The sequence below is a fragment of the Bos indicus genome, chromosome 5, assembly GCF_029378745.1.
Source record: "Bos indicus isolate NIAB-ARS_2022 breed Sahiwal x Tharparkar chromosome 5, NIAB-ARS_B.indTharparkar_mat_pri_1.0, whole genome shotgun sequence".
NCBI lineage: Eukaryota > Metazoa > Chordata > Mammalia > Artiodactyla > Bovidae > Bos > Bos indicus.
The window spans coordinates 68,554,945-68,573,510 of NC_091764.1; the positions used below are offsets into that span (position 1 = coordinate 68,554,945).

Genomic DNA, 18,566 nt, shown 5'->3' on the forward strand with positions numbered 1-18,566 from the left:
TTTTATATAGTCAAATTCATGAATCTTTTCTCTTATTGATTCTAGATTTTGAATGATAGTTAAGAAAGTTTTCCCCATCCATTTCAGTTATAAAGAAAACATTCTATCGCCCTCTCTTTTCCTAGCTCTCTTTTATTACTTTTAAAGTTTCATTTTTTAAGTTTGACTCTCTAATACATTTGGAATTTGTCTGGATGCATAGTGTGTGGAATGGACCCAAATTTACCTTTTTTCCTTTTTTCTCAAATGGCTATTCTTTTGTTCTAATACCATGTTTGTTTTGTTTTTGGCCATACCACATTACCTGTGGGATCTTAATTCCCCACCCAGGGACCAAACCCAGGACCCCTGCATTTAAAGCATGGAGTCTTAACCACTGGACCACCAGGGCAGTCCCCTAGTAAGAGGCACTTATTTAAAAGTGCCTCTCCTCCTTACTGATTTGAGATGCTGCCTTTATCTACACTAAAATTCCCAAAGCATGGGGATCTACTCCTGAATTGTATTTTTTGTCCTCTGTTTAGTTTGTGCATCAGGACTGTTTTTAATTATTAGGCAGACTCTACAGTACGTTTTACTAATAGAGGAAACACCTCCCTCTCATTGTAGCTCCTCTTTTTCAGTCTCCTTGCTGCTACTGTCATTTTGTATGAACTCTTTCATCATTCAAAGGGAAAAGATTACCTGATGGCATTTTTATTAGGATTATGGAAATTTCATGGTGGACTTTAGGAGACTGACAGTATTTTTGATATTGAGTCTTTCTATCCAAGGCAATGGATATATCTGTTACATATTTCCTTTTATTCAAATCTATTCTTTATCTTTCAAGAATATTTTATGGTTTTCTTTATATACTTTTTGAAGATTTCTTGTTAAGCTTATGCCTAGGTGTTTTAGTTTATCTTATAAATGGGTTTTCCCTTCCACTATATTTTCAAACTGGGTGGCGTTTCTCTGCATTTATTTCCTACTATTTTACAAGATTCTCATTTGTAGCAGTTTTTCTGATTCTTTCCCCACTCCTATTCTCAGATATACTATTGTAACATTTGTATATAGAAATAGTCTTACCTCACACTTTCCAAGTCTTATGTTTCTGTTTCCTCTTGTGTAAATGTTTTGGCTAATATTGCCAATTCAATGCTTAGGTAATAGCAAAGACTGAACATCCTTGCATTTCCTCTAGAGGCTTTAGGAAGAAAGCCTCGCATTTACCCATTAAGTAAAATGCTGATTTGGGGGCAGAAGTATATATGATTTTATTATGCATAATGGGTATCAGTTTTCATCTTACTGAATGCTCATCTGTAGATACGATTATATGATTTTTCTTTGTAACTGTTAAACCGATATATTAATGACAATACTACTATTAATATACTAAAGACTATACTAATCCCTCTTAGAATAAGCACCTCTTGTATGGCATCTAGTTTTTAATGTACTCTTGGATTCTCTTGCTAGTATTTAATTTGTTTCATCTTAAAGAGATGGGAAAACCAGACCACCCTATCTGCCTCCTGAGAAACCTATGTGCAGGTCAAGAAGCAATAGTTAGAACTGAACATGGAACAATGGACTGGTTCCAAACTGGGAAAGGAGTACATCAAGGCTGTAAATTGTCACCTTGCTTATTTAACTTACATGCAGAGTACATCATGTGAAATGCCAGGCTGGATGAGGCACAAGTTGGAATCAAGTTTGCTGGGAAAAATATCAATAACCTCAGATATGCAGATGACACTACCCTCATGGCAGAAAGTGAAGAAGAACTAAAGAGCCTCTTGATGAAAGTAAAAGAGGAGAGTGGAAAAGCTGGCTTCAAACTCAACATTCAAAAAATGAAGATCATAGCATCCAGTCCCATCACTTCATGGCAAATAGATAGGGAAACAATGGAAACAGTGAGAGACTTATTTGGGGGGGCTCCAAAATCACTGTAGATGGTGACAGCAGCCATGAAATAAAAAGACACTTGCTCCTTGGAAGAAAAGCTATGACAAACCTAGACAGTGTATTAAAAAGCAGAGACATTACTTTGCCAAGAAAGTTCCATCTAGTCAAAGCTTATGGTTTTTCCAATAGTCATGTATGGATGTGAGAGTAGGACCATAAAGAAGGCTGAGCACTGAAGAATTGATGCTTTTAAACTGTGGTGTTGGAGATGACTCTTGAGAGTCCTGTGGACTGAAAGGAGATCCAACCAGTCAATCCTAAAGGGAAACAATCCTGAATATTCATTGGAAGGACTGATGCTGAAGCTCCAATACTTTGGCCACCTGATGCTAAGAGCCGACTCATTAGAAAAGACCCTGGATGCTGGGAAAGATTGAGGACAGGAGCAGAGGATGACAGAGGATGAGATAGTTGGATGGCATCACCAACTAAATGGACATGAGTTTGAGCAAGCTCCAGGAGATGGTGAAGGACACAGAAGCCTGGCATGCTGCTCCATGGGGTCGCAAAGAGTTGGACACAATTGAGTGACTGAACAACAACAAATCTCTCGCATCAATATTCATAATTAAGACTGGTCTTGTCGTAAAGGTTGTCAGTGCCTCACCCACATCCCATTGGCACTTACTATTTATATACACTTCTGCCCAATTTTCTTTTTTCAAAAAATTGTTTTAATTAATTAATTTAATTTAATTTAATTTTTAGCTGCACTGGGTCTTTATTGCTAGCATGGGCTTTCTCATTGTTGCCATGAGCAGGGGCTACTCTCCAGTTGCCAAGCATGGGTTTCTCATTGCAGTGGCATCTCTTGTTGCAGAGCATGGGCTAGAGCTCATGGACTCAGTAGTTGCAGCAGGTGGGCTTCAGAGTTGTAGCCCAAGGGCTTAATTGTCCTGAGGTATGTGGAATATACCTCAGAGCAGGGATCGAATCTGTGTGCCCTGCTTTGGCAGGAGGCTTCTTAACCACTGGATCACCAGGAAAGCCCCTGCCCAATTTTCAATGACCAGCATTTGTAACTCTCTGCCTGAAGATTTTTTCTTGCCACTGGAGCCCACTTAACTAGAAAGCAAAGAACAGGCTGGAAATGCTGGGCAACTTGTACCACGTAGGAGCAGCCCTCAACCAATAACTGACATGAGCTAGTAGACAAATACCTAGGCTCACTGAGGGTAACTGAGAATTCCCCAGCAGTATTAAGTTCCAGTTGCCCTTAGCCACAATTTGCTTGATAGTAACACATTATTGTTAATTCTCAGGTGGCGCTAGTGGTCAAAGAATCCGCCTGCCAATACAAGAGACTTCAGAGAAGCAGATTTGATTCCCTGGGTTGGGAAGATACCCTTACCCTGCAGTAAATTCTTGCCTGGGAAATTCCGTGGACAGAGGAGCATGGACAGTCCATGGGGCCACAAAGAGTCGGACACAACTGAGCACATAACACAATACTGGTTCCTTTCCTTCTTTGTTTCTCTTCCCCCTTCTGGCTTCAAAGCTACTTGCACTTGAACCTCATCTCTAGGCTGGCTTCTAGGGAAACCAATTAAGCCAGTTCTATGATTTTCTTTTTTGTACAGTCTTTCTGAAGTTTGGGTATCAATGCTATATTCATTTCTTAGAACTTGGGAATTTTACTTTTATTTCCCATGCTCTGAAATAGTTTAAGTAGCATTAGGTTTATCTGATCTTTGAAAGTTTGATAGAAATCCCCTTGTAAAACCAACTGAGCATGGTGTTTTTATGTGAGAGCTCTGACAACCCTCTCTGTGACATCTATAAAAATTGCTCTATTTAGACTTGCTATTGAATTCTGGGGAAATTTTGTAAATTATATATTTCTGGAACATTAACCATTTCAAATGGTTTCATTTAGGCTTTCAATTTCCTTTGCATAGAGTTGTGCAAAGTAGCGTTTATACGTTTTTATATATTTCCTTTGATTTTATGGTTATTGTTTCATTACCTTTTATTTCATATATTTATACCTTCAAACCTTCCTTCACCCCTGTATTTTGACTCACATTAAGCTAGTGGTTAGTTTTTTAAGGGTAAAGGTTCATTTCATTATTTCCTTTTAATGCAAGGATTGATTTGCAGTGTGTTTTTACATTTTTAGGTGGAAGAGACTTTTTTAAAAGTCATTATTTGCTAGTTATATAGAATTGTGATCACAGAAGGCCACTTATATCATTTATACTTTTGGAATGTATTGAAATTTTGTGGACTATAATACAGTAATTTTGTGAATTTTTCATGTGACTTAGAAGAAGGTTTAATCTCTGTTATCAGGATTCAGTGTTTACATTTATTATATCTGTGTGTGTGTGCTCAATTGAATCTAACTCTTTGTAACGCCATGGACCGTAGCCTACCAAGCTCATCTGTATGTGGAATTTTCCAGGCCAGAATACTGGAGCAGCTTGGCATTTTCTACTTCAGGGTATCTTCCTGACCCAGGGATCAAACCTGTGTCTCTTGCGTCTCCTGAATTGGTAAGGTGGATTTTTTACCTCTACTTTATTTATAATTTTGTTTAGGTCTTCTGTAACCACATAATTTTTTGTTCAATTAGATATAGTCTGTTCTGAAACAGTGTTAAAATTTCCAATTATTAGAGTTTTTGCTTAATTTTCTTTGCATTCCTTTTTAGTTTCTGTTTTATGATACTTGTTGCTATTTTATTAGGCACGTGGATATTAATGATAGTTTCCTCTTTGCAGATTCTAGTATTTAGCATTATATTTATATTTAGCATTATAAAGTATCTTTTTGTTTCCTTTTAGGGGAAAGAGCCTGAATTCTTTTCTTTCTATCTTATTAATTTTTATATTTATGAATATTTTTATTTTGTTCTAATAACTGTACTCAATATCATTCAGTCCCCTTTTATTTTGATATTGTCTTACTATGAACAACATTGTAACTTACAATTAACCTCCTCTTTCTCTTCTCTCCATTACCCCCAACATCTAACTTAAAATACTATCCTTTTATTCCAAGTTTTTAAAAAGTCAGATTTCCTCTTACTATATAGTCTCTGCTTCTCCCCCTTTTTTGTTTTATATCCGCACTATCAAAACCTATAAAAATTAAAGACTATTCTTTCAACCTTATTCTCACTGTTTTCCCACAATTCTACTGTAAAATGCTCACTACCAAAACTTAAGTTGCATTTCTCCAATTATTTTCTGAATCATATTTTCTAGGAAATTCCTCAAGGAGGGTTTGGGAGCAATATTTCCTGAGTTCTTGTATGTTCATAATGGTCTATGTCTATTATCATATATCTGATAAGAAAATATAAATAATTCCTACAATTCAACACCAACAAAGCTACCTGAACTAAAACAGGCAGTGGATGTGAATACACATTTCTGCAAAGTAGATACACAAATGGCCAATGAACACATGAAAACATGCTCAACATCACTAATTGTTAGAGAAATGCAAATCTAAACTACAGTGAGTTATCACCTCACACCAACTAGAAAGAAAGAAAGAAAAAAAGTGAAGTCTCTCAGTTGTGTCCAACTCTTTGCGACCCCATGGACTGTAGCCTACTAGCTCCTCTGTCCCTGGGATTTTCCAGGCAAGAATACTGGAGTGGGTTGCCATTTCCTTCTCCAGGGGATCTTCCCAGTCCAGGGATCGAACCCAGGTCTCCCACATTGCAGGCAGATGCTTTACCATCTGAGCCACCAGAGAAGAACTCAACTAGGATGGATGGCCACTATTAAAAAAAAAAAGAAAGAAAAAGCAAATAAACATTGACGAAGATGTGGAGAAATTGGAGCCCTTATGCCCTAGTGGTAGGAATAAGATAGTGCAATCACTATGGAAACACACTGAAGGGTCTTAAAAAGTTAAAAATAGAATTACCATATAGTCAGTAATCACACTTCTGGGTATAATATATCCAAACAAATTGAAAGCAGGGACTTCCCTGGTGGTCCAGTGGCTAAGATTCCATGCTTCCAGTGCAGGGGGCCCATGTTTGATCCCTAGTCAGCGAAGTAGATCCCATACACTGCAATGAAGATGGAAGATCCTGCATGCCACAACTAGGACCTGGCACAGCCAAATAGATAAATATTAAACAAAAAGGAATTAAAAGCAGTACCTGGAAGATATATTTGCATATCTATGTTCACTGCCTCATTGTTCAGGGTACCCAGGAGGAAGCAACCCAAACACCTGCCAAGGGATGAAATGCATAAAGAAAGTGTGGTATATGCATGGAATGGAATACTATTCGGTCTTTAAAAAGACGCTGCTGCTGCTGCTGCTGCTGCTGCTGCTGCTGCTAACTCTCTTCAGTCGTGTCCGACTCTGTGCAACCCCATAGACGGCAGCCCACTAGGATGCCCCGTCCCTGGGATTCTCCAGGCAAGAACACTGGAATGGGTTGCCATGTCCTTCTCTAGAGCATGAAAGTGAAAAGTGAAAGTGAAGTCGCTCAGTCGTGTCCGACCCTCAGCAACCCCATGGACTGCAGCCCACCAGGCTCCTCCGTCCACGGGATTTTCCAAGCAATAGTACTGGAGTGGGTTGCCATCGCCTTCTCCGTTAAAAAGATGGGAATCCTATTACTTGCTACAACATGGATAAACTTTGAGAATACTATACTAAGTGAAATTTGCCAGTCAAGAAAAGACAAATTTTGTATGATTTCGCTTATATGAGATATCTGAAGTAGTTAAACTCACAGAAACAGAAATTAGAATGGTGGAGGCAGGATGCAATGGTGTGGGAGGGGTGGGGGTGGGGCGTTGCTCAATGAATATAGAGTTTCGGTTTTGCAAAAATTCTACGGATCTGTTACATAACAATGTAAATAGTTAACACTTCTGAACTATACCCAGAAAAATAGGATTATGTGTGTTTTTTTTAAGATTTCTTTTTGATGTGGATCATTTTTAAAGTCTTTATTGAAATTGTTTTAATATTGCTTCTATTTTATATTTTTATTTTCGTGGCTGGGAGGCATGTGGGATCTTAGCTCCCAGACCGGGAATCCAACCTATACCCCCTGAACTGAAAGTCCTAGTCTTAACCACTGGACCGTCAAAGTGTGTTCTATGTCACAGAGGTTTGAAGAGGAGGGCAGCCCCCATGGTGCGCTCTTCACTTTTAAATCCAGCCTTGCTAGCTCTTTCATCGAATCACAGGATCTCTAGAGCCTCCACCTACCTTTTCTCCGGATAGGAATGGCCTCCTCACTCCGCTAGGTGCCGCCCTCTCCGCGGGCCTCCCTCGCCCTGCCCCTAGCCCCGCTCCTACGAGTTTCCTCCAATCGCAGTCCTGGCCCCGCCTCCTACCCCAGCCTTTTTCCTGCATCCGGGCTTGGAGAGGCCGCTGTGAAGACCAGCGAGCAGCATGGAGGTTTCCGGCGAATCCCACTCCGGCCCAAGCTGTTCGTCGTCCTCGCGGGATGGCTCCGGGGTTTCGGTCTCCAAGGAGTTGCTGATGGCGGGGAGCGGCGGCCGCGGAGGTGACGAATGGGTGGGCGGCAGCGGCGTGGGGCGCGCACGTGCAGCTCGGGGCGGCGCTGCTGGAGCTGCGGGTCAGGGGCTACCTGCCTAGCTAGCGAGGGACCCGGACATCACCCCGGCTGCGGGGTTGGGGGACTGGCCGGCCTAGGTATGGGCATCCGGCCTCGAGCCCGAAGGTGGTTTGTGTTTTCATGTTTTAGGCACAGTGCTGAGTGCCCAGTGCTGAGCGCCGCAGCACGACCTTCCCCCGCACCCCTCCCCCTCCCAAGGGGACGACCTTAGAATCAGGTCTGGGTTCCAGCAGTTGGCTAGTAAGGGGAGCAGGTGAGTATTATGGATTGGGTACCCTCTCTCTGCAGATGCTCACAGAGCCATCCTTAGTGCGCTCCCTTAGTGCGCTGCTCTGGTAGAGGGAGACGCGTCCAGGAAACCCTCATAGGTTTTTAGACATCATAATAGAGAGCTAAAAAAAACTAGGGTTCGAATCCCAACCCCACGAGTAATTAGCTGTCGAACTTTTTTTGGAGGGGGGCGGTGTTTGAAGAGAATAAAGTTCATTCGAGTGGTAGACGCTGTTAGAACAGATGGCTGGCTCAAGGAAGAGCAGAACCAGCTGTGGAACTTTTTTGTGGCTCGGTGTCCGACGCTTTGCGACCCCATGGACTGCAGCACTCCAGGCTTCCCTGTCCTTCACTATCTCCCAGAGTTTCCTGAAACTCATGTCCGTTGAGTCGATGATGCCATCCAACCATCTCATCCTCTGTCGCCCTCTTCTCCTCTTGCCCTCAATCTTTCTCAGCATCAGAGTCTTTTCCAGTGAGTCGGGCTCTTCACATCAGGTGGCCAAAATATTGGAGCTTCAACTTCAGCGTCAGTGCTTCCAATGAGTATTTCAGTGTTGATTTCCTTTAGGATTGACTGGTTTGATCTCCTTGCAGTCCAAGGGACTCTCAAGAGTCTTCAGCACCATAGTAGGAGAGTTGTTTACATCCCCAAAGCTTCAGTTTTTACATTTGGAAAATGGAAGTAGTAGAACCTATAGTGTTTTTTTTTGTTTTTTTTTTTCTGAGAAGAAGAATGAGTGTAATGTCTTGGACATATCCTCATTAAATATTAACTTGAAAAAAGATTCTTTGAGAATCCAGAGCATCCGATAATAGCTGAAGCTTCTTAGTGCCTACTCTGCCCCAGGAATTAATTCGCTAAATTTAATCCTCACAACTTCCCTGTGTGGAGTTGGTTCTGTTAGGGCAGTTGTACAGATGAGGAAACTGAGACCTGGTGTATCACACAGATAAGTAACTTGTTGGAGATCATGTGGCTGGAAAGTGGCAAAATTGGCATTTGAATCCAATCGGTGTGGCCCCAGAGTCCATGCTCTTTTCACTAATCCAATTATTAGGTATAAGCTATTGATAGTAGCTAGGAGTGTGGAGCTGCTGCTTTGAGGGTGAACAGGATTTTTATGCCAGAGTGAAGAGATTTTCCAGGTGTGGGAACCGGGGTGCATAAAGCCTTGGGTTTTGAAAGTAAGTCCTGTTCTCTGTGCTCTGATGGGCTGGAGAGTTGGGTTGATTTGAGGAGCTGTGAAAAGGCTAAAGGGGTTCTCTTTAAAGGGCTGTTTTGTCTACATCAGACATCTTGACTGAAAGGGAACTTACCAGGAAGAGATGTTTTATAAATGAAGAAATTAATACTCAAAAAGTGTAGGTGATTTGCCCAATATAATGTAGCTGATAAACCATTTCTGGCTTTACTTAACCCTTATGTATTCTGTACTGCTTCCTGCATTCTGTCATTGCTGACCTACATTTGTTGCTGGTAGATTTCTGGCCCAGAAAGGTGCAGTTTAGTGGGCATTTACTACCTGGCATTGGTGAGGCAGAGATGTAAGAGACAGGTTTAAAGGGGGGAGATCTGCAGAAAGAACTAAAATGTTGTCATGGAACTTGGAATGTTCCTTCTTTTTTTTTTTTTTGTTTAATGTGTTAGAAAGTGAGGAAGGAACAGTCAAGACTTGAGGGTGGAGGGTGGTCTTGCAAAGTTTGCTCTTGGGCTCCTATTTCTTTGTGCTGTAATAAAGGAAGTGTGTGTGTGTGTTTGCAGGTATATGGGACAGGTTGCTCATCAACTCCGAGCCTAATTCCAGAAAGAATTCTACTCTTCAAACAGTTCGGATAGAGAGGAGTCCCTGTAAGTACCCTTCCCTCTCTTCTCTTTCTCTCTGTCTCTCAAGAACCCTCTGTGATATGAAATTCTGCCTAATTAATCACTTATTTGTTGGGACAGTGTCTGCTTTTGTTGTCAGAGAGTCCATTCTAGCAAGTCTTACTTGGAAATTACATCATGAATTCAGTGCACAGGGATAAAATTTCTTGTATTATTCCCCTGCTTTTAGAGGGTGGGGCTTAAACCAGGCAGGAGACTCGGGTTTGATTCCTGGGTTGAGAAGATCCCCTGGAGACGGGAGTGGCAACCAACTCCAGTATTCTTGCCTGGAGAATCTCATGGACAGAAGAGCCTGGCAGGCTACAGTCCTTGGGGTCACAAAGAGTCAAACACGACTGAGTGTGACTAACACTTAAGAGGGTAACCTTGCCCAGAAAAACTTGTGGGATGGATTTTTGGAAATCAAAATCAATTATTGTTAAACTCCATGGGGAATGTTTCCAGAGGTTACTGGCTCCTAAATTTCACACACGGATGTGGGAAAACACCACCAGATTTGATTAAATTGGACACAGTTACTTAAATGGTAAATGTTACTCATAACAGGGCCAGTTCTTTTTATTAATTACTCTGTGATATTGGTGTATCACATACTCTAAATATATGTGAGTCAGACTTTGTTCAGATAGCATCATGTAACACTTAGCATTTGTGTGATTCCCTTTTAATGTTTAAAAGAAAATAAAGAATTAGTAAAAATGGTGTAAATGATACATGAGGTTATCATGTCTGTAAACTACAAAATCGTGAGTAGTCGAGGGGAAGTTAACCATAATATGCACTAAATGTACAACAGCTGAAATGATTGCATGGTGGGTCCCCATTCAAATATAAGTTTTTGTGTAGACATAGGTTTATATTTTTGGAGGGTACATATCTCTGAGTGGAATTTTAAGAATTTTTATTTTTTAGTATTTTGGCCGTGCCACCCATCATGTAGGATCTTAGTTCCCCAACTAGGGGTGGAACTGTCACCTCCCTGCATTGGAAGCATGGTGTTTCAGCCACTGGACCCCAAGGGAAGTCCCCAGAGTGTATTTTTTAATAGAGAAAAGATTGCCAAATTCTTTTCCAAGTTGGGTATACCATCTGGAATCCTAGCAGTCCTGTTTCACAATTCAAGGCCATTTCTTGATCCTCACCTCCATTTTCTTCTTCCATGCTCTGAACATTTTAGTCCACTGTTACATGGCTGTGTCAGTGACTTAAGTTCTGAGAGCTCATAATGTGCATGGTTATATGCTGGGCCTCTTGAGAGCTAACTCAGTAAATGACATATCCCTGTTCTTTGTCTCCCCTGTGCTTAGCACTCAGAGATGAGTAAACTGAGGTTTTGATTGGTTAAATTAAATGTATTAGATTCCTGTGGTTGCACATGAATGAAACCCAGCTCCAGTTGCCTTTAGCCAACTGATGTTGGCTCATTTTTTGGGGAAAAATACCCCCAGTGATTTCAGGTACATCTGCATCATCCAGGTGCTCAGCGTCACCTGGGATCTGCCACTCTATATCTCTTAGTTCTACTTTCCTAGGTGACTTTATCTAGAACCAGTTCTTCCCTGATGATGGGTGGTAGCTGGGCCGGTTTATCAGCAGCTCTAGGTTTACATTCAGCAACTCACCTAGTCATTGACTCTGGAAGAATGGACATCTTTCTCAACAGTCCAAAACAGAGTCCCAGGGTGATCTCTAATTGGCTTGCCAGATCACGGTGTCATGAGACCGAATCCCAATGGCCAAGGTTGTGGAATACATAGGCAGGAACTGGGTAGGGGCAGGAGTGACTAAGAGTGACAGAGCTTAAGAAAGTCATCATTATCAGAAGAAAGGGAAACAGATGTGGGCCTCATCAACATCCATTGCTTCATTAACCTGCCCAGGTAACTCAGGTAGTAAGACGTGGAACTGGGGTTCTCTGAAGAGCCTCAGCAGTCTGACCCCAAAGCCTCGGAGTCTCATGCATTTAACTATTAAGTCCAACTGCCTACTTAATCAGTTTACTGTCTGTTGAATGCCATTCTTCTAGGAATTTTCAGTTCTGGGCATATATGAAAACCAGAAAACATTGAGAAATAATTGCTGAATTGTACAGTCATACTGTTTTTCATGGACAGAGGAATTCCCCAGACAAGAATACTGGCGTGGGTAACCATTCCCTTCTCCAGGAGATCTTCCTGACCCAGGGATCGAACCCGGGTCTCCTGCATTGCAGGCAGATTCTTTACTTACTGTCTGAGCCACCAGGGAAGCCCACCATTTTAAGAATTCAGAAGAGAATGAAAAGTTTTAAAATAGAAGGAATTTGAATGCTTTTTTATTGAACTGTTGTTATTATTCCTGTCAGATTGAGAAGTGTTTTTATAGAAATTCTGAATTTTAAAAGTTTGGCCAAAGACTAACATAAATATTGATAAATGATATTTTCGCTCCTTAGTATTGGACCAAGTACGGACCTTTCTCCCACAGATGGCTCAGGCAAACGAAAAGCTAAGAAAAGAAATGGCAGCTGCACCACCTGGTCATTTCAATATTGAAAATACTGATGAGACTCTTGGACAAGTTATTCAAATGGTAACTATGCCTTGTTTTCATTTCATAGTATAAAATAAACAATATGTTTCATCACCTGAAAAAGAAAGAGAACTTTTAAATTTTAATTCCAAGTGTTATTTTCCTTTTTGCAAAGTCAGCTCATGTTTCCAGTGCTGCACAGGTGCTCAGTCATTTGATGATTAAATGACCGAGTTATTTAATCCTAATAACCTCATAAGTCAGCAAGCTTCCCTGGGTGAAGTCTAGGAATTTAGTCGTTCAGAATCATAGAAAGGCTTTTTCCACTCCAATAACACATGTGTTATCTAGAAGCATTTATATACTAAGTGTCCTGAGTTTTTAAAAATTTTCCCATTCAAGGCCCAAAAGAAGTAATCAGAGTCTGATTCATTGAGAATGCAAAAATAAACAATGTGTATAACAGAAAAACTGCTTATATAACTCAGGTGTGAAAATTGTCTTTCACTTTGCTGCTGCTGCTGCTAAGTCGCTTCAGTTGTGTCCCACTCTTTGTGACCCCATAGACGGCAGCCCGCCAGGCTCCCCTGTCCCTGGGATTCTCCAGGCAAGAACACTGGAGTGGGTTGCCATTTCCTTCTCCAACGCATGAAAGTGAAAAGTGAAAGGGAAGTCGCTCAGTCGTGTCCGACTCCTAGTGACCCATGGACTGCAGCCTGCCAGGCTCTTCCATCCATGGGATTTGCCAGGCAAGAGTACTGGAGTGGAGTGCCATTGCCTTCTCCAGTCTCTCACTTTGGGCTCCTCTTATTTCTGCACTGAAATCCCCTTTATAACACTCATGTCTGGACAGATCTGACACCATTTTTAATAATCATATACCTGATCCATCAGCAGATATGGCAGCTCTGCATCTAGAGTACATCTCGAATCAAGCCACTCCTGCTCGGCACCCAGGACCCTCACTCTAGGTGATGACAGTCTCTCCTCTGGATTATCCCAGGAAGTTCCCAGCCAGGCTTTCTGCTTCCACATTTTTCCCCCCAAAGCTTGTTCTTGACACATTGTATGTGGCTCCCAGTTTGGGAACCAGGGGGCTTCCCATCACATTTCTAATTAATTCAGAGTCCTTCATGGGCCAGTGTGATCCTGCCTCCATCTCTCCATTGACCTTCTCTCCCACCAAGGACCCTCACTGATTGTACTCCAGCCTCCGTCTCCTTGGCTCTGGGCCTTTTCCCTCTTTGTAAAATCCCATCCCCAAATTCCTCCATCTTTCATCACTTGTCACCTCAATGGTTTTCTTCTTTTTTTCTTCTTTAACTTTTCACTGCCCTACACTGTGCTTTCTGAGTAATTGTTTATTGCCTTTAAAAAAATACATTTATTTATTTGGCTGTACCAGCTCTTAGGCTTTTAGTTACAGCACGTGGGATTTAGTTCCCCAACCAGGGATCAAATTTGGGCCCTCTGCATTGGGAGCGTGGGCCCACTGGACCACCGGAAAACCTGTTTCTTAACTAAAACAGAGGTCAGCAGCCATTATTTGTAGGGGGCCAGATAGTGAATAACGTTAGGCTTTGTGGACCATGCTGTCTCCGGTATGACTGTCTATTTCTGCCATTTCCATGTGAATACAGCTGTGTGTGTGTGTGCGCTCGGTAAGTCGCTTCAGTTGTGTCCAACTCTTTGCGACCCCATGGACTATAGCCTGCCAGGCTCCTCTGTCCATGGGATTCTCCAGGCAAGAATACTAAAGTGGGTTGCCATGCCCTCCTCCAGGGGATCTTCCCGACCGAGGAATTGAACCCACATCTCTTATGTCCACCTGCATTGGCAGGCAGGTTCTTTACCACCAGCGCCACCTGTGAAGCCCCAAAGACAGCTGTAGATGATACGTAATGAGTAGGCACGTTTTATATACTTTTTATGGAATCCAAAATTTGAATTTCATACAATTTTTGCATTTCATGAAATACTATTCTTTTGTTGTTTTGTTTTTTTCCTACCACTCAAAATGTAAAAGCATTCTTAGTTCATGAGCTGCATGAAAACAGGCAGGGGGCTGGGTTTGCCCTGCAGGCCATGGTTTGCCACCTCCTGCTCAAAAACAGAAGTTCCACCAAGGCAAGGATTTTGTTGTTGTCGTTGTTGAGATTCTAATGTGGTGCCCGGTTAATGTTGGTATTTGTTAATATTTGTTGAGTGAGTTTTGTTGGGTAGATTCAGCTATATAGAATTCAGCTGTGAGGAACATTTTAGACTTGTAATAAAAGTAAATCCTTAGGCCAGACTCTGGCAACTGAAAGAATAATGCTGCTGCTGCTGCTGCTAAGTCGCTTCAGTCGTGTCCGACTCTGTGTGACCCCATAGACGTCTGGCAGCCCACCAGGCTCCCCCGTCCCTGGGATTCTCCAGGCAAGAACACTGGAGTGGGTTGCCATTTCCTTCTCCAGTGCATGAAAGTGAAAAGTGAAAGTGAAGTCGCTCAGTCGTGTCCGACTCCTAGTGACCCATGGACTGCAGCCTGCCAGGCTCTTCCATCCATGGGATTTTCCAGGCAAGAGTACTGGAGTGGGGTGCCATTGCCATCTCTGGAAAGAATAATAGTATTGTATTAAAAACATTTCCTGTCTTCTGTGCTTCAGTATTTGTGCTAAGTGTTGGTCATTCCCAAAGTTGTTTTTATAACTTTTTAGGGAACTGCCCCAAAATAAATCTCCCACATGGTGTGTATTTTTTTTCTTTCAGGACGTGGCCTTGTTTGAGATGAATCAGTCTCATTCGAAAGAAGAGGACAGTTCGGAAGAGAATTCACAAGACAGTTCAGAGGAAAGTTCAGAATCTGAGGATGAAGACGACAGCACCTCTTCGGAAGGTGAAGTCACCATAGATAATATTAAGCTTCCTCATTCAGAAGACGGAAAAGGCAAGATAGAGGTTCTGGACAGTCCTGCTAGTGAAAACAAAGAAAAACAGGGAAATAAGTGATCTAAGAAACAGGTGATAGATGCCTGCTAATTAAATGGCAACCCACTCCAGTATTCTTGCCTGGAGAATCCCATGGACGGAGGAGCCTGGTAGGCTAGTCCACGGGGTCGCAATGAGTCGGACATGACTGAGCGACTTCATTTCACTTGACTTCAATTCTATGGAAAAGAGTGTGACTCACTAGTTGTTTTGCATTTCAGATACCTATGGTGCTTTTTTGCAATATTGAATATACTTTGTTTCTTGGAGAAACAGAAGCTGGCTTTTAAAGAGCTGGAAGGGATAGCATTTGGGGATCCTCTAAGAGCACACTGTATTTGATTTCATGCTAAAGAGATTACGTTTAGAAAGCTTAATTTTATGTATGGTAATGAGTGAGATTGTTGGCATCCTTCTTCATAGCATAGACTTCAGAAATCTCAAACTTATTTTAAGGTAAAAATACATATCACCTGTTTGTTTTTACTTTAAATTGTCCACTTGGATAAAACAACCTAGGTTGGTTTTTATTTTTTAAGTTTTTATAAAGTCAGACTTATTTATTACCATCAAAATGGGGTCAATGAGGTAGAAATCTTTTAAAGAAGTTTTTTACAAAGAAAATAATTACTTACATTTAGCCACCCTCAGACATATCTACTTTCATTAAAAAAAAAAAAAATTCCTTTCCAATTTGAGCGGGAAAACTGGTGTTCTGGTTTAATCACTGGTTTAAACTGGATTAAATTGGTTTAATCACTGTCGATGACTCTGTAGCCCCTTATTACATACTAATATGTAGAATTTTTATATTTCTCCCTTGCCATGGCTGTCTCATATAATACAACCAGGTGTGCTATAAAATTAAAGAAGTCATCTAAGTTCAGTTCTCTGAATTGTATGTAGAATTTACTTTTTTGGTTTTTTTTTTCTTTTTCTCATAAAGCAATGTTTTTGTTTGTTTCAACTATTAAAATTATTCCTCACAGTTGCCCAGTTTTGAAATCTGTTCATTGTAGAGAATAGGGACACCCCAAGAAAAATAGGGCACAGTACATAAAAAGATAGTAATTGGTTTTCCCTTTCAAAAGACAAAATGATCCTACTTTGGGGTCTCCTTTCTGCCTTATTCTTGACCTTATTAAACTTGTTTGGGTTCTTATTTGCCATGGAACTGGCTTTGCTCAGGATGTAAACTAGAGAATTTAGAGGAGTGTCTCCAAGTGCATTGAGCTGATGGGACTTTGTTCCCTAATGTTTTAGGGTTTTTTTTTTAACTGTTTTTTTTCTTACTCCTCACCTTATCCTTGTGAATACTCTGAAGATTATTCTCAAGGTTCTTTCTGGTATTTCCCATTGGAAATTGGAACCCAGGCTGTGCCTTAAAAGTATGCAGAGTGAACAGATCTGGAAACCAGATTTCTCAGCTAGAAAAGATACTATGTTGTACCTGGTAGCACCAAACACAGCTGTGATGAATTATTGGTGTAAATGTGTATTTAAATAAATTAACAAATATTTAAATAATGTCTTCTACCAGCTAATATTTATGCCACATTGTGGGAAGAATTGCATTTGTCTGGTTCACTCCTTAGCATGGTGCATGGTATACAGTAGGCACTGAATGATGTAGATAAATGAATCAACAGGTATATGGGGATGTACAGGGCATTTTAAGCCATGGTATCCATGGGGATATGAAGGTGTAAGTTCACCAGAAATGCATACCTAAGTAGTAGACTGGTCAGTGAAAGAGACTAGTCAGTGTACAATTACATACTAGTATGTAGAATTTTAATATTTCTCCCCTTCTTTGGCTATCTCATATAATACAACTAAGTGTTCTATACAGTTAAAGAAGTCACCTAAATTCAGTTCTCTGGACATTCTTATGACATTGGAGGAAAAAAAGAAATCTAATATGTGATAGGGTTGTCCTTTTCAGTTCAGTTCAGTCGCTCAGTCGTGTCCGACTCCTTGCGACCCCATGAATCGCAGCACGCCAGGCCTCCCTGTCCATCACCAAATCCCGGAGTTCACCCAAACCCATGTCCATCGAGTCGGTGATGCCATCCAGCCATCTCATCCTCTTTCGTCACCCTTCTCCTCCTGCCCCCAATCCCTCCCAGCATCAGAGTCTTTTCCAATGAGTCAACTCTTCGCATCAGGTGGCCAAAGTATTGGAGTTTCAGCTTCAACATCAGTCCTTCCAATGAACACCCAGGAGTGTTTTCCTTTAGGATGGACTGGTTGGATCTCCTTGAATTCCAAGGGACTCTCAAGAGTCTTCTCCAACACCACAGTTCAAAAGCATCAATTCTTCAGTGCTCAGTTTTCTTCACCGTCCAACTCTCACATCCATACATGACCACCGGAAAAACCATAGCCTTGACTAGACAGGACCTCTGTTGGCAAAGTAATGTCTCTGCTTTTGAATATGCTGTCTAGGTTGGTCATAACTTTCCTCCCAATAGTTAAGTGTAAATTGGATCCATTATTTAATACACAGTGTCAGGGATGGCTGTTTTTAAACAAAGAATCTAGGCTCATACCATGTACTAAAGTCAAGGGACAAATTGGGAAAAATATTTGCAATAAAAGGCAAAGAATGAGTGTTATTAGTATAAAATGGGCTCTTACAAATTAGAAAAAAAAAAAAAAAGTAATACTCTGAGTAGTGAGATGTGAGCAGATAATTCACAGGGAAAAAATGCTCAGTCCCATTTTTCAAAGAAATGCAAATAAAACCAAGGTTATACTTTTTTACCTGTTGAAGTGGCAGGTGAAACAACAGCTAGTACTTAACTAGTACTTAACCTTTTTGTGTGCCTGCCACTATTCTGAGTGTTTTGTGAGTTACCACCACTCTCACACATAGAAAAATTTATCGAGTTACACATTTAACATCTGTGTACTTTATGTATGTTATACCTTAATGAAAAAGCTGTTTTGTTTGTACGCAGCTTGCTCTACAGTCTCTTGGAAACTGAGTCACCGTCATGCTTTGGTTGGTCTGACCCTGTGCATTCTTTGCCTGATTCTTAGGTGTAAGGTGACGGCTGCCATTTGAACAGTCTTGTTCCTGCTAAGGCTGCTCAAATGTTCTCTTTAGCCTTGTGTATTATCTTTTTATGGCTCTTTGACAGTCTTAAACTGGGTAATTAGGTTTAATGGTCTTGGAAGCAAAAATATTCTTAATGAATCTCCTCTATCCTCATAATATTTTGTGCATCAAATGTGGTATTTATTAAAAAAAAAAAAACCAAAAAACTGCTTTGCCAAGTAGCTTGTATTCCTGTGCCCGAGTCCACGGCTGTGGCAGAAAAGACAAAGAGATTGAGTCTTTCGCTTGTATTTCCCTCAGTGCCTGGCATGGTGCCTTTCACTCGGAATGTACAATAA

General features: G+C 41.1%; 1 protein-coding gene across 1 annotated transcript; it reads left to right on the forward strand.

Annotated features, from left to right (window-relative positions):
• Positions 1-7,071: 7,071 nt before the first annotated feature.
• NOPCHAP1 (NOP protein chaperone 1) lies at positions 7,072-16,691 on the forward strand. Its single transcript, XM_019961229.2, has 4 exons — positions 7,072-7,453; positions 9,561-9,647; positions 12,118-12,254; positions 14,946-16,691. Exons 1-4 carry the CDS (start codon positions 7,339-7,341, stop codon positions 15,183-15,185), a joined length of 579 nt encoding a protein of 192 aa, XP_019816788.2. The 5' UTR covers positions 7,072-7,338; the 3' UTR covers positions 15,186-16,691.
• Positions 16,692-18,566: the final 1,875 nt, after the last annotated feature.